Consider the following 16,611-nt stretch of genomic DNA (forward strand, 5'->3'; position numbering starts at 1 on the left):
TCTACCATTGGTTAATAGACATAAAATGCAAACTCAGTGAGCAGCAGTAGAGCTCATAAATTCATTAAAATGTGTTAATGGGTCTGTTGTCATCCATATTAAAATTGGTTGCATTTACTGTACATCCCACTTTTTCTTTAGGGAACATATGGTGGTACACATAGCCTTCTTCCCCATATTTACCTTCACAACCAATGTGTGAGAGGATTAGGCTGACATATATCATCCAAGCAACACACAATGAGCTTCGTAGACAAAGGGAGACCAACCTAATAAATAAAAACATGGGTTTCCCAATGTTCAGGAGCCCCTGTTGGGAAGAGTATTAGAACAACAAGGGTTGTATGCAGCTTTCTCCTGAAAACATAAGTATCATTTGCTGAAACCTTCAAAGACTCTAGTAGGTTTTGGTGGATGGTGTCATTGGTCTGCATTGGAAAGAATATTAGAATATATTCAGAAAATGGTGAAAAAATGTTTTTTCAAGTGTTGAAAAATACTTGGAAAAGATGTTGGGGGGGTTCTGAGGAGAAGATTTGAGAACTTATGAGCATCTTCTCAGTTCAGGACTTGTTTTGCTCAAACTTCTCATGTGGTTATTTTGCACAGAAAACGGCATCTTCTGCCCGGAAAATAATATTTCTATTTCCGTGGAAACAAATGCTGGTAATTGGGATTTATGCTGCATAAAATTCACACATGGTTGGTTTGCGTATAAAACAGTATTTTCTGCACAAAGAAGTCTGTTTTCTATACAAAACAACCACATCAGAATTTTTGGCAGGATAAGTCCCAAATTGCGAATTGACCTCAAAAAACAGTGTTTTCAGAGAATTTCTCACAGAGGGAAGAAAATTGTTAAAACTACTCGTTGCTTCCTTTGAGGAGAAGCCTAGTGATAGATTGTATCTGATAATGGTGACTTAGGGGGGATACAGACGGGTGGCTCCATGCTGCTCATTTTTGCCCCTCGTTGGTGCCACACAGGCCACTCGGCGTGGCACCGATGCACTCCCTAAAAAGGAGCCGTTCTAGGCGACTTCTTTTTAAGGGTGTCATCATGGCACTTGCACTCCATGACAACGACACTTCCGGTGAGTGCCATTTGGGCACTCAGGTGCCCATGCGTCATCATCGCACGCCACATATGGACAGGGGCACGGCAAGATGGTGCACTGGTGTTGAAAATAGGGCTGGGAGCATATGGACACCCAGCCCTATGGAGGCTTAAAGTTGGCCCCAGGCCATACACTCCCCTTTCCACCAGTCACTGCAGCATCTAAACAGTGAATAAAGAGGAGTTGTGGATCCCCCACCTATGCACTTTAGCAAGTAGCCTTGAGTTCTAGGATTACGAGAGTGGGAGGAAAGCTACTCTGCATCCATTTTCTCCACACTGTACATAGATCTCACCATAGATCTCTAGATCTCACCATAACCTATCTCACAGGGTTTGTGAATTGTGAAGATTAAATTAAGGAGCATTCCCTTGCACTTTGCCTTGAGCCCCTTGGAGGTAGAACAGTAAATATGCTGCACAAGTAAAAAGAAGACGATATGGAAAGGGAAATATGTTTCTGTGCTCCGGGTGGAACATCTGTGGCTTCTCTTTGGCAGATGTTCAAAAGGTCTGGTAATTAGGTCATGGCTGAAGGGACTTTACAAGTAGTCAGATAAAAAGGAAATAAGAGCCCTATGAAGAAATGCCACAAGAACTAGGGGGGGGGGGGAGAGCAACACTTGCGTGCTTAGAGAGCTGGAGAAGCAGACTACTCTGAATATTTGATATCTTTGGTGCAATAATGCAAAATAACAGCTATTTAATACTGAAAACAAAGTGTTGAGATCAGAAGCACCTTTCACTGGATTCTTTGGAAATGAATATCCAAAGTAATTGCATGGTCCCAACAGGATTAGACAGGGTAGTTGTTTCTAGACGCAGCTTCTGGTAACTGTTTTAAAGCCCTTTTATAAATATCACCCACCCTCTCATGCTCCAACTCTCTCCAAACCCTTGCCAAACCCTTGAGTATCGTAGTGGAAGTATAAAACGGGGTGAGGAGATCTGATGGTAGTGCCCATAAATTTACTTCAGCAGCTTTTAAAAATAAAACCTTTTGTGGCTGCAAAATGCTAAAAAGAAATTGAATGCTTCTTGAGTCAAGAGTCAGCAAAGAATCTGATGTTACATTAAAGAAAAACACTTGACATCAGCTTGTCTGAGCCAGAGAACGCTTTGTAGGTTTGGGCTGCCACAACCTTCCATGCCATTTTTGCTATTCTGGAACTAGGTTGGTGAAGAATGCTGACTTCCCCTCCCCCCTCATCCTTGCATTTAATTTAATTACATTTCATGACAAAAAAGAAGAAGAACAGAAAAATCATTTGTCCTAAAATCCTTAATTTTGTATAAAACTCAATGTTTTGTACAAAATATACTGTTTTCTGTAGAAAGCCAGTAGCCTTTTTAAAAAATATCCTTGGTTTGTTTTGCAAATGAATTTTTCACTTAGAGGGGTCCTAAAATGAGAAAAATGATCAGAAATGTGCAGAAACTCATTGTCTCATCCAGAAGGCAAGGAAGGTGCAAATATTCATTCGTGCATGCAAGAACAAAAAAAGTGAAAGTGTACATCTCCAAGTATCACTGCTTGAGAGCTAATGTGGTGTAGTGGTTTGAGCATTGGCCTATGACTCTAGAGATCAGAGTTCAATCCTGCACTCAGCCATGGCCCACTGAGTGACCTTGGGTGGATCAACACTCTCCGCCTGAAAAAACGCTATGTAGGGTCACCTTAGGATTACTATAAGATGGAAATGACTTAAAGTATCACAACAACAGGAAGTACCACTGCTACCATCCACAATCTAGAAGTTAGTTTGCAATAACCTCTTGAAAAATAGATGTTGGAGAGCCGACCCCAGTTGGCTGGTGTGTCTTGTGGTTATAAAATTTGAAGGTAACCATGTTGGCCCATTAGAAACCATCAAAAATGACAGCAGCATAATACATTTATTAAGAGCAGTGGCAGTGACACAAAGGAGTGACCAAGGTTTGAAGTTTCTGCATGCTGGATGTTAAGCAAAACAAAAAGTGAGGGTCTGTTGTGTGAAGCCTCTATTTGAGAGAATTACCAATATATTTCAGATGGAATGCTTTCAGAAAACATAATTATATCTTGCGAAGTCTGGTAGAGCATTATGATGCTCTGTTTAAAAACCTCCAAAGGAGGAGACCTCACCCCACTCCAAGGGAGCATGTCCCACTGTCAAACAGCTTCTTCCACCTAAACTTGGAGTCTCCTACTTTAGAGGTTTTTACACAGAGGCTGGATAGCCATCTGTCAAGGGTGCTTTGATTCTGAGTTCCTGCATGGCAGGGGGTTCATCTTGATTGCCCTTGAAATCTCTTCTAACTCTATGATTCTATGATCTCAGGTTGCCCATGAGAGACATTAGAAAAAATACTTCTTCTTCTACAGTTGACTACGGTTTCCAGAATCCCGCAACTGACAGTAACCTCCCCCTGCCAAAAAAAGAGTAACAGTTCCAAACTAAGATGTGCTGTGGGGCAAAAGCAATCAATGGTCTCACTTTGAAAATATTAAGAACTATTAGTTATTTGGATCTGTTCATACCACCATCACATACCCCTCCTTGATCTCCTTTTTGCATTGTTTGGCCAGAATGCCACGGGATTGTTTTTCTGTCGACAGAACCACGCAGAGTCCAATTCCACCTCCTCCTTGGAGCTCCCTGTACACCCTGGAAACTTCTTCCTGAGGTCTGGGAAAGTCTCTGGCATAGGCTTTCAGGCAGCCCAGTGGGATGGAGGGAGGAGAGGAAGGAAAGAAAGAAAGTCCTGTTGTGCAAGCAGATGGCTGCTGGGACAACACTGGCTTTAGGCCACCTCACTGGGTAGCTGTTTCTTCTTTGAAGAAATTGATAAGATGTCAGTTCCTTTGAGGGTACAAGGCTGTTTCTTCATATCTTAGCAATTGTAGCCTGGAACCTTCATACTGAGAAGGTTCAGAATAGTGTGTTATATCTCATCGTTGCTTGGATTAGGCAAGGTCCTTCAGGAATTAATGGGCTTCCAGTGAAACCTGACTGGCCACTGTGGAGAATGGGATGCTGCCTTAGAAAGACCTTTGGTGTGGCCCAGTACAGCTCTTCTTATGGTTCCATGTGCAAGAAATATTTAGCATCTAAATGTGATGCATTGTTTTATGCTGTAGTTATGTGACCATGGGAAAAGCTGCAGTATCGTTACCCTGCTATGTGGCCTGCCACTGCCTCTACATTCCTGTTTTTATTGACAATGCTGCACTACACTGTTATAGTGCTATTAGTCCACTTTCACTGCTACCTCCTGTGGCATTCTGGGGTTTGTAGTTCAGTGAAGTCTAAGAAGATTCTTAATCTCAGTATTCCAGGAGGCAGCCATAAGAGTAGAAGTGGGAAAATAGTGCTGTAAGAGGATAGTGCAGTATTATCTTGGAATAAACCAGTCGAGGCAGGGCACATACTTTATGTAACATTGAAATAGACTCTCATTTGTATCCTAGGCAAGTGTCTCAGCAGTTGAGACTAATGCATCAACCTCTGATATGACCAGCAATTGGAATATTTAGTCAAGTGATAGGACTGTTACTGTCACCTATGAGGAAGCTTCAAGCTTGAAGTCTGTCCCAGTTGAGACAGACAGACAGAGAGCATTTGTGGAGAGTGAAATAAATGACTTGTCCCATTTTGGGACACACAGATACATGTGATGCATTATGTATTTTGTGCATAAAGATATTGCTTTTTTGTGGATTTTGGATTTTGCTTTATTTTGCACTATGTCCAGCATGGCTACCCTTGAGTATGTTTACTGAAGTCTGTTATTCGATTAATATTGGAGAGCAGAACTTAAGTAGGACTTAGTGCAACTGCGCTCTTCATTTTTAGCTCTTTTCCCAAAGAGTGAAAATCTCATTGGCATTTTGCCTTAATAGTAGGATCAAAGAGAAGCTGGAATGGCTTTTTGAAATGTGAGCCAATAAGATGGATTTGGCTTGCTTTCATCGACTCAGAGTGAACAATGTCTTATACTTAAGACACCAGCTACATTATGCCAGCGTTAGTTTGCAATAATGTTGAAATTTTCCTCTTATGCTCACATTTGGTCTTTGGCATCTCTTTGGAAAAAAGAATCTGAGGAGATTAAGAATGCTTTCTTCAAACTGATAGGGTTATTTCAAGTAGCGTGTCTTCATTTTGGACCAAACCTGTGCTCTTTGGAGAGATCATAAAGTCAGCTAAGATTTCTGGGTCAGGACTGTCCCAGGACCCAAGATTTCAGAACCAAAACATGATGCCTATGGCAACCCCTTGTAATATTACAGTGTTACAAAGGTAATATTACAAGGAACAGTCCCTGGTGATGCCAATATGCACGAAACTTAAATATCAATCGAATTTGCACAGAATATACCATTTAAATCCATTCCTTCCAACTAACCCCACTGTCCTGATTAATCCTCTGTCATCCCAGTCTTTCAACTGCTTTTAAAATGTCCCAGTTTCGTTCTCTCTTCTCATTCCCCCCCCCCTTTGTCTTTGAATTGCTGCAAATTGAGTTCACAGTGCAAAAGTAGATGCTCTGCACCTGCATCTATCGGGAGGCCAAAAATACGTTCCCAGACCACACATAGGACACAGCCATGGAAGTTGAACTGATGTCAAAGTGTTATAACTGTGTAGTGTGAATAAGACCATACACAGTATTTGTAGGATGGAGGAATGGTATCTTATAACCAATATGAAATGGTGGGAAGAAACATCAGGCAGGGTATGAAAAAAGCCAACAAAATTGAAAGTGAGACTTAAGTAGAAATTATATTTAGCGATATAAAAATTCCAGGATGCTAAGTTGGTGATACCCCTCCTTCTCTGTTTTCATTTTATAACTGATTACTATCAAGAGCAGAGTTCATAGTAATAAGGCAACAAGATAAATGCAATATAATTGCTCTCATGATGCTCCAGAAGATTGTAATAAGGAGGTGGGGTGGGGAACCTGGCCTCTTCAAAAGATATAATGACATTCTGAATTAATAGCTTCTTATTCAGCTGGAAGGATCCATGAATATGTGTCACAAATTGGTAAACAGCAAGCTCCAGTTATCCATCTGTGGGGCTGCTGAACATTGCAGTCCTTGATCCTGTTGCGTGTTGGTCTCGCCTTTCCTCCTCTTAAAGAACCCTGGAAATAAAATGGCAGATATGAGCCACTGGACTGGTGACAAAAAGAAAAGGAACTCTTGATTGTATCTGGCCATTTTTTCCCCAGCCTTGAGTTTATTTTTGGAGCTGGGTCAATGTCTTACATATCAGAAAATAAGTCAAGTGGATGAAGCAAATAGGCCACAAAACCAGAGCCAGGCTAGCATTTGGATGCGTGTGTGTGTGAGTGTGTGTGCGTTCATGCTGCTTGAGTATTTCAGATGGGAGTTGACTCATGAACTGGAGGGTAATTTTATCTCTGTGTTGATGATGATGTAGACTGACAAGGTCAGAAAGATGATCCCACATAGCTGGTTTTACAGATCTGCTTCTCTCTTAATGCTGTTCTTTCTCCAGCATTCCTTGGTTTCCTGAGAAATAAATTGGTGCACTGAAGGAAAAAGTCATACCTTCCAACTGTCCCAGTTTGACAGGGATAGTCCTGATTAATCCTCCATTGCCACACTTTTTAGCTGCTTTTAAAATGTCCCAGACCTCATTCCTACTTACAGATAAATCGGTGTGTGATCCAAATCGGTGGAACGATTCAACAGCGGAGGGTGGTTCCCACTACATTTGCCCTGATTGCATTTTTCCCCTCTAAAATAATCCACATGTGGTTCACATTCATGCATGAATCGGTTCAAAATGAACCCGCTCCAGCCAGCCAAAGGGCAAATTTAAATCAATACTGATCCACAACTGGTTCACATGTGGAAAAATCAGTGTCGAAAAGATGCGGGTTAAATGGGTCTGGTGCATGGACCCCCTTACCGAATTGCTTCAGTGATTCGATTTAAGTGGGAACCGGAGTCATTTGAACTGGTTCAAACCAAATTGCGATCTGGTTTAAAAGTAGTGGGAATGACTACTCCCCCCTTTCTCCTCCTCCCACTTTTCTTCTTTATCCTCAGATTACTTCATTTGCCACAAACTGAGCTCAAAGTACTAAAGTAGTTGGCACTCAGTTAACTCAAGAGGAAGGAGCAAGTAGGAATGGGTGAAATATTACCTTTCTCAGTAGATTCAGGCAAAAGCAAACCACTGCAGCCTCTTCTAGATTGTGTGGGGTTTTTTCTTTATTAACAACTTTAGCCATCTTAACTACACACTAATTTTCCATGGCCATACGTGTCCGATTCTTTCTTTCATTTTCTTTTTAAATATATTTTATTGATTATTAACAAAAACGGGATACAAGTTTGCATTTCCAAACACATAATTCACACACATAGATACAATGAAAAACCAGGACTGATAGCAATTTTCTGTTTAGGATACTTTGTATGATGTCTAAATTGACTTCTAGTTACCTTTTGAACAAGGCAGCTTGTTCAAAAATAGGTTTCCCCATCCAAAAGCCATTTATTATTATTGTTATTGTTATTATTATTATTATGCTTTATTTATATAGCGCTTTAGATTTATGAAAACCGATGCATCATCATTATACGCAACATGTTACTGTTATAAAGGGGAGCCAGCATGGTGTAGTAGTTTTAGAGAGGGACTACGACTCTGGAAAATCAGGGTTCAAATCCTTGCTCAATCATGAAAACCCACTTTCATGATGGCAAGTCACATTCTCTAAGTCTCGCGGGAAGGCAGTGGCAAACCTCTGAATAAAATCTTGCCAAAAAGAAAACCTTATGAGAGAATATCATAAGTCAGAGTCCACTTGAAGGTAGAGTCAGCATGATGTAATGGTCTGAATGTTGGAGTAGGACTCCAGGAAACCAGGATTCAAATTGCTATTTGGCCATGGATACCGAATAGATAACCTTATGCAAATATAACTCTTGTATCCTTAAGGGGAGGCAATGGCAACCCACATACATGCTCATCATATACAAACTCTCTCTCCTGTATAGCACTGTACTTAAATTTACATCAGCCCATGTGAAGGTTTTCACGATGGTAATTCATCTGTTCATCCACACACATGTGAGTTACCATCAGCAAAGTGAACATAGTTGTGCAGGAGCAGGACAACAAGGATGGGGAACGGAGACCTCCGGGTTTCGTTTCTTTGGTTCATTTTTCAGATGTAAACTTGGCCTCCTTTCTGAAAACTTTCTTTTGGATTTTGGTCACGATTATGAAAATCGTTGGAGGATGCGCTCAAAGCTGGGGATGCCGTCAAACCTTCTAGTTACCCTCTTAAACTTTCTTTTGGGCAATCCCCCCTTTTCAAAACTAGATTTCCTTATCCAGAAGCCACTTATTAAAGAAATCAGATACGTTCCCATTGTTCAAAGCCAATTTCGGAGACACAACGTTCACTTTGGACTTTTGGGAATCCATCCTTTATTTTTTGCTGTGCATCTCTATAGAAATGAGAGTGTCTTCTTTGTCTTGCAGAGAAGAGAAGGATAGGGTACCATCAAAAATACCTGGACCTTGGGGACACAGGGATCCTTGCTGGGGAATGAGCTTTCTCCCATCAGCCATTTTTAGTGGCAAAGCCTTCCTTTTCCAAATCCATGCAAGTCAAAGAAGTTTGTACTGTCTCCCTCCTTGACTGCTCCCGGTCCCATATGTGCCACTAAAGAAATTGCGCCAAGTCTTTATAATGCAAAAATAATCCTTTTTAAATGAGTTCCAAAAATGTTAATCAATCTCCTTTTCCCACTTTTTTCTTTAGGTGATCTGAGGCCAGTTTCTATGCCAACAGAGTACAGCTGGATAGGAGATTCAAAAGAACCAAATATGTACAAAAGGGGTAGCCGAGGTGAGTGTCTTTATTTCTACGTATGGACAAATGCAAGGCTTTCTCAAAACTCCTCTTCGTCCCTCTTAATGCTGCCATGCTGCAAAATGAATGTAGTTTGACATTGCTTTAACTGCATGGTTTAGTAGTATGGAATCATGGGATTTGTAGTTTGTTGTGGCACCAGACCTCTCTGACAGAGAAGGCTATATGTCTCACAAAACTACAAATCCCAGAATGGCAGTTAAAGTGGTGTCAAACAGCATTAATTCTGTATTGTAGATACAGCCTCATACTCAACCTCATGCAATTAATTCAGCCTGAATTTCCTCTTGAAGTAAAACTTGCTCTTAATCACAAATCTCACCTCAGAGGTTGGAAGGTTGCTGATATAAATAGTTATAGTTATTCTTTCAAGGTCACATAACTAGTTAATTGAAGTAGTTCATTGCCATTTTAGTGTAACTTCAAAAAGTGACTGTTCCATTTTCTGTTTCTCTCAAGTCTCTAAAATGATGCTTTAAGGATCTGAATCTTCTGCATTTGGCAACAGGATTATTATTATTATTATTATTATTTTATTCATCTCAATTGCACAGTCTACCAGATGTTACCAGATGGAGTTTTGGAACCATCAGTGTTTGAGATGTTATCCAAGAATCTTGGAATCAGGAATCAGATAATATGGCACCTTCTAAGCAGCATCACTTTTTGTAATGGTGCTGTTGGGATCCTAGCTATTGTGATTTCATTTGGATGTTTTGCACATCCCTTTGAAATTGTTTCCAGATTACTTCTCAGGACTGGAACCACCATTGTTTTAAAGAAAGCATGGATGGTAGATGAGACAGTCCTAGGGGACAGTAGAACTGAGTAGTGGAGAAAGATTATGCAATATCAAGGCCTCCTCCTCCTCTCTTTATACTCTGCCTTTGTCCCAAAATGGGAAGTTGGGTCAGGAACCTTGTTCTTTAGTTTATGCATCCTCACTTTCCTCCTCTTCTTCCCTCAGACTCTGAAAATTCACTCCTTCGATACCTGAGTGATGACAAGATTTTAGTAATCCAAGAAGAGCCATTGACTCAGAAGGACAACAAGCGGGATACTGGACGCAGGTCAAGGAAAAAGGGGAAAAACAGTGGAAGTCCCAACTATCCCATCAGTCCATCCATGCTAACCTCATCGGTGAACGTACGGCTTGAACCCGGACAGCAGGAGGTCCTCAATTTCTCCTTACCTGAGAACAACACTGTTCCGTTGTATCACGTAAGCTCCTTTCATTCCTTTGATGCACTCCTTGAGCCACTAAAGCTGGGTTTAGCATGACCAATAATGCTGACCTGAGATCCATCTACAAATGACATGAAATTATGTATGGGTTTATAAGCTCTCTTTCTGGTCCACAGATACCATAAATACTGAACAAAATATCAATCTAAAAATAAAAACACAATACCACGTTACAATGCAATGTTAAAGGAAAAGATTGACAGTACATTTAAAATGTAACTTATGAAAACGCAAAGTAATTTCCAGAGCTACAATGACAGAACAGCAGCATGGTCTATAAAGTAGCTTCAGGGAGAGGATGGGGTTTTTTGCCCATGCAGACAAGGCCTGACTTCCATCTTCTTCATGGAGTATTGGGTGAATTGGCAGAAGAGAACTGATAGTAAGGGTGATGGGCTGGTATCAAGGGTAGCATAGGATCTCTTGGCAAGGTGGCAAGATGTGGACAAAACTAATGATGAGAGCCTATATCATGTCTATACAATGTAAATCTATGCTCATGTAGTTAAGTGGCAGTTGTGGTACACCACCATTCTGCTGAATACCAACATCATGTAACCAACTATATTATCTGCAAATGTGTTTGCTGTTTCTGCAATCCTAGTGAATCAAGTGATATACTGAAAACACTGAGGAATAAGTCTGCACTATCAGAGAATATCCAACTGCATGTGCAACATTTACACTTGCAGACAGACATTACACCATAGACAAAAAAATGTACAATTGCATCCTAAAAGGAGTCCTGGTGGCGCAGTGGTTAAATGCCAGTACTACAGCCACAATGTTGTGAGTTCAATCCCAGGGCTCCAAGGTTGACTCAACCTTCCATCCTTTCATGGGTTAGTAAAATGAGTACCCAGCTTGTTGGGGGCAACTGGCTTACAGATTGTAAACCGCTTAGAGAGTGCTGAGTTTTCTGTTAAGTGGTATAGAAATATAACCATATGTTTTAGGGGAACTTACATCAGTATAAAACATCAACAGGATGGTAGCTTAGATCTAGTTGGTTCTGCCTCCTTGGCTCTACCTACACTGGCTATTTGATTCTGTGGTTGCCACATGGGCCAAATAAATCATTTTCTCCCTTCCCATACCCATGGTAACAAATCCAGATGATGCAGGACTCAATCCCAATCTCTGGTGAGAACTGTCCAGAAACATCCAGCCAGTTCTTCACCAAACCCACTATATATCCCCTTTAAAACTGTTTGCAACGTGTCCCGCTGTGCTTCTCGGAGGCACTGTCACTGTAGTGATTCACTCGCTCTGAGTGGCACCCAGCCATGTGGTCAACACTGGGCACCTTGTTCTGACATCAGAACAAGCAATCCATCATGAAGGTGGTGGCATTGACCAGCAGGACACATGTGCAAACAGCTGCCCAGCATTGCAACAGAGTACCCCAGGTATTTTTTTTTGGGGGGGGGGGGGACATTAGAACAGCTCTGCCAGAATACTCCAGGTTGCTCCCGAAATATTCTGACCCCTGTGGACCCAGCCTAAGTTAACTCATAGTTACACTCATAGCCCCTCTGAGCATTAGCAATCAGTATGTGGGGTTGAAATATCCCACCTTATCCTCCAAGAACCCTGTGAAGTTGCATGGACTAAGATATGGTGACCCTCCTTTCTTGCCATGCTAGGAATCAAAGAACTCTGTCTTGGTCTCAGTTACACTGAGGGCTTTTTAAAAATGTAGACTTTTATATCTCAATGGCTTGAGCGTTCCTACACAGTTCCACTTCATTATATTTGCACAGGTGTGATTGTTTTAAATCCCAGACTAAACACGCTCTACACCTGAAGAGGAAATGCCGTTTTATTGTTTCTAAAATAGGACACTGAACCTTACCAGAGTATTTACATGGTAGACTGAGTGTCTCTAACCGAGGCTGACATTCCCTTCATCCTTGATTGCTCTGTGACAGTCTTTCAGGGTCAGAAAAGACTCTAGGAAGGAAATAGATTTATACAAATGCAATATAGGAAGAGAGCACTATCACCCAGCCAATCCATCACAACACTGAGACAATCATGTCATCGAAAGAACATCAGGGAAATCATAATGCTGGTTCAAACCTCATCATTGCAATTTACAAGTTTGATTTAACTGCTCCAAAGGTGTCACAAATCTTCAAAGCCTCTGCATCAAATTTATAGAGCGGTGTTTAAGTTGGCAGAAGGGTCGATGGCTTATGGTGGACTTTGTGATAATGAACCAATATACAGTTGGCAACAGGGAGGTGGAAAATGCATTGAAAATGTGCCCGTAACTTAATTCCAAGCTTCACCATTGGGTTATGTTATTTTGCATTGGCTAAAGAGGAGGTGTAGATAAATTTTGTGGCAGCAAATTTTCTACAGAGTTCTTTCATACAATTATTAATCCTTCTTCTTTCAAAGTGAATAGATAAATCAGAATCTCCTCTCAAATATGACTCAAGGCAGATTACAGACCACTCTTGAATATGAGAATAATGGAAGTGAGATTGAAATGCCTAAATATGCTGTGTCCCAGCCACCATGGCCTGATTCCCGCTACTTTTTAAACTGGATTGCAAATCGGTCTGAACCATTTACAATGCCCCTGGTTCCCACTTTAAGTGATTCACTGAAGCAATTTGGAGAGGAGGGGCATGTGCTAGACCCATTTAACCCACGTCTTTTTGACACTGATATTTTCCATGTCTTTTTGGATATATCGATTCTGAACCAGATGTGAACCAGATGCAAATCGGAATCGATTTAAATTTGCCCTTCGGCTGGCTGGAGTGGGTCCATTTTGAATCAATTCATTTGTCAATGTGAACCACAAGTGTGTTATTTCACAGGGGAAAATGCGATCAGGACAAATGTAGTGGGAACCATCACAATAGCCTTGGAATCAATCCATCAATTCGGATCGCAAACCGATTTATTTGTAAGTGGGAATGAGGCCCATATTTAAGACTCCAAACTGGCACACCACTATAACACAACAACTTTTGGTTTGAGCCGGGGAGAGAGGACCAATTTTCAACTGTTCAGAATGATCTCCCTGCTTAGGAGAGAGCATCATGTAAAGTGAAACCTGCTGGATCATACCAAAAGTCCAAGGAGCTTACTAGCACAGCATAAAACAATAGCAGAGCTTGGAAAAGGTACTTTGGAATACAACTCTGACAATCCCTCATCCAAAATGGCTAATGATCACGCCAGCTGGAGGATTCTGGGAATAGAAGTTCAGATGTAACTTTCCCAAGCCCTGATTTGCCACATGTGCAAACTTTATGTCAGTATGCATTCCAGCGTGGATGCACATTCCTGAAGCTACTGGAAACAATAACCCGCGAGATATAATTAAGTTGTTATGCATTGGAATTTAGCTTTGTTATACTTCATTACTTCCAGTAAACAAAAGGCATTTCATTTAAGACCATCATATCTAAATGCATGAATGTGCAACAGAAAATGTATGCTGTTTCAACCATCCTCTGCTTTCTGTTGATTCGGGTGCAGCCAGACCATCATATATGTCCCATTTGATCTTGTGTTAGTTCATGTTTGCCTTTCATGGTTCCATAGTAGGCTTCTATACATTTCCTGTTAGATAATGCACCCATTTGAAGACTGTTGATCTGTATGTCTAACTGTCTGTTTATAGCATTGGAGTGCAACTGTGGAAGGCTGGTGGGGGGGGGGGTCATGTAAGCTTCCAGGACACTTTGGAGTGAACGGCCAAACATACCACCACACCACCCACAAATGAAATCAGAATTTTGCCCTCAAGGGGACATGGTGAGCATTTTCACCATGTTTTTAGTCACCCCAGGAATTTAAGTCCAAGAGACACCTTTTTTAGCAACAGAGAGTGGAAGTCAGCTCCATTTCACTTCTGGTTTAAAAAAGAATGAGCATATTGTAGGCGTACACTGGCCCAGGGGCACAAAAAGATGGCAAGATTGGAAGCATTTAGAGGCAATTGGAAGCATTTAGAGGCAACATGTATGGAGGTAGTGTGAACTGAAGGGGCCGGTGTGGTATAGCAGTTTGAGTATTGGACTAAGACACTGGTCGATGAGAGTTCAAATCCCAGCTTGGCCATGGAAATCCACTTGCCCAAGGGTGACCTTGGGCAAGTCACATACGCTCAGCCTCAGAGGATGGCATTGGCAAAGCCCCTTGGCAAGAAAACCTCATGCTACACGTGTCCTGGTTTTAGGGTCATCATTAGTCAAAAGTGACTAGAAGGCACACAAAAATAACAACAGGAGCAGCAACAACAACAACGACTGGAAATTGACAAAAGTTTCTGACCCCAAGGAGTCCTCAAAGTCACAAAAATGTCCCAGTGGAGCGCATTTTGCTGGTCCTTTTTCTTCTGCATCAAATTTATAGAGCTGTGTTCTAGTTGGCAGAAAGGTCGATGGCTTGTGGTGGACTTTGTGATAATGTGATACAGTTGGCATCACGAAGGTGAAAAATGCACTGAAAATGTGCCTGAAAATTAATCCCAAGGTGCGTTAATTCCATAGCTAAAGTGTGTTTCTAAATGCTCAACTGAAGTTTTGAGTTGCTGCGGTGGTAGAAATTTGGAGACTGAAGGAACATTTCATTGGGGGGCAGAATTTTTATTGGGGTTCAATGCCCTCCTTTTCTTCCTCTTTGCCTCTAGTTACACCCCTGTCCTCCCTCATTATTTTATAACCTCTTTCAGCAGCAACATGAGCTTATGCAATAAGAAGTTCTTCAGTGATTTGCTAGTAAGCCAACAAAAGAAAATCCTTAGCTTTAGTCATAATGTCTTGAATGTGCAGGAAGTTCCATTTCTTTATTTGAGCCCAGATATTAATGACTGTATCAACCACCATGCAGCCAAGTCAGTCATGTAACCACTTGTACGAAAGGCTTTAAGCAAAACTGTCACTCAGAGTCAGTCGCTTTATATAGATGGCAGTTACTAAGGGAAATGCTGGCTTCAAGAAGTCTGTTTTCCAGCTGAGTTTCTTTTCAACCTTTCCTCGGCTTTTTCACAGTTGGGCATTTTTGGAAATTACTGTTTTCATTACAGCTGCGGCGCGAGACGTACTCTAGGTAGCCAAAACCAGGCTGATCGCATAATGGGAAAATGCACCGAGGAAATAAAATTTACAGCAGTTGGTTAAGAGTAACTATTGAGTGTGTTTTGAAAAACATACCTTCTGCCTTACATGGGTGGAAAGTTTAAAATGGCAATTTAGCCAGAGTCACAGCACTTCAAGAGTAAATTCATTACCACAATGTGTTTTGTTGATTTGATCTAGTTTGGAACCTGGCACATATTCTCTGCTGTCAATAGCATTTAGGAAGCTTCAGCTTGTGTGGATTCACACCTTGAGGGCTTTTATAAATCTGTAGCAATGCAACAAATGGGGGCACTTTCACAGATCAATGAAAAAAATATTCACCTGAGTTTATCTCCCTGTCTCCAGTGGTCTGATATACATTTCCTCCCCAACCTGCTTCCCTGGCCATTTGTTCCACAAGTTTCCACCCTGGTTATCACCTGGGGTTTCTGAAATGTCATTCAGCATCTATTTCTGGATCACTGACACCAGATAGGAAACTCTGGTGGGCCCAGGAGCCAGTTTTCTAATTCCTGAGATCTTCTAGGAACTACATGGACAGCCAAAACTAACAGAAACTAAAGGGGAACACCCCTAAAAAATAGTACAAAAAATACAACAACAACCAGGCTTGGCTGGAACTCCACTTCTGATTTTGAAAAATTGGTACTCCATACCCTCCAGCTAACCTGATTTGGCAGGAACAATCCTGATCAATCCTCTGTCCCACTTTTTAAATGCATTTAAAATGTCGCAGTTTCTCCTTCCTCCTCCTACATCTCCCCTAGTCTCAGCTGACATCAATTGCTGTAAAGTGTTCATATTTCCAAAGTAGCTTGGAGGCAGGGGGCAGAATCTTACCCTTCCCAGGAGGTTCAGGCAAAAGCAAACTCCAGCAACCTCTCTTAGCTTCTGTGTTCCTCCCTCATTAATAACTTTTGTCATCTGGGCATGGCCACACATATCCTGGTTTTCATCTGTGAAATGATGGAGGACATGGTATTGTGCACACAGTAACCCAAAGTCCCCTGAAAGCCTGTCTTTTCACTGTATGTGGCCATTTCCATGCTGCTGGAGATCAAAGGGCTGAGTGGAAACAAGTCCAGATCTCACTTGGGCACATTATGAAAGATGCCTCAGGAAACATAGCTATTTACTTATTTTTCCCACTTTTTTCTCGATAAATCAAATCTGCACAAGTGTGAACCACATATGGATTGAAATAGATTCAAATTTCCCCTTCGGACGGCTGGA

At 41.3% G+C, this 16,611-nt stretch overlaps 1 protein-coding gene across 3 annotated transcripts in view; it reads left to right on the forward strand.

Moving 5' to 3' along the window:
• LOC149308838 (connector enhancer of kinase suppressor of ras 2-like) overlaps positions 1 to 16,611 on the forward strand; it is a 318,424-nt gene that overhangs the window by 217,959 nt on the left and 83,854 nt on the right. For all 3 annotated transcript variants that reach the window (XM_089536538.1, XM_089536539.1, XM_089536540.1), the window contains 2 exons: positions 8,915 to 9,001; positions 9,993 to 10,246. In XM_089536538.1, coding sequence (XP_089392664.1) covers positions 8,915 to 9,001; positions 9,993 to 10,246 — 341 coding nt within the window. The remainder of the gene's footprint in view (positions 1 to 8,914; positions 9,002 to 9,992; positions 10,247 to 16,611) is intronic.

The sequence above is a fragment of the Sceloporus occidentalis genome, unplaced genomic scaffold (assembly GCF_023333645.1).
Source record: "Sceloporus occidentalis isolate IW3139 unplaced genomic scaffold, rSceOcc1.0.p SCAF_8, whole genome shotgun sequence".
NCBI classification, from domain to species: Eukaryota; Metazoa; Chordata; class Lepidosauria; order Squamata; family Phrynosomatidae; genus Sceloporus; species Sceloporus occidentalis.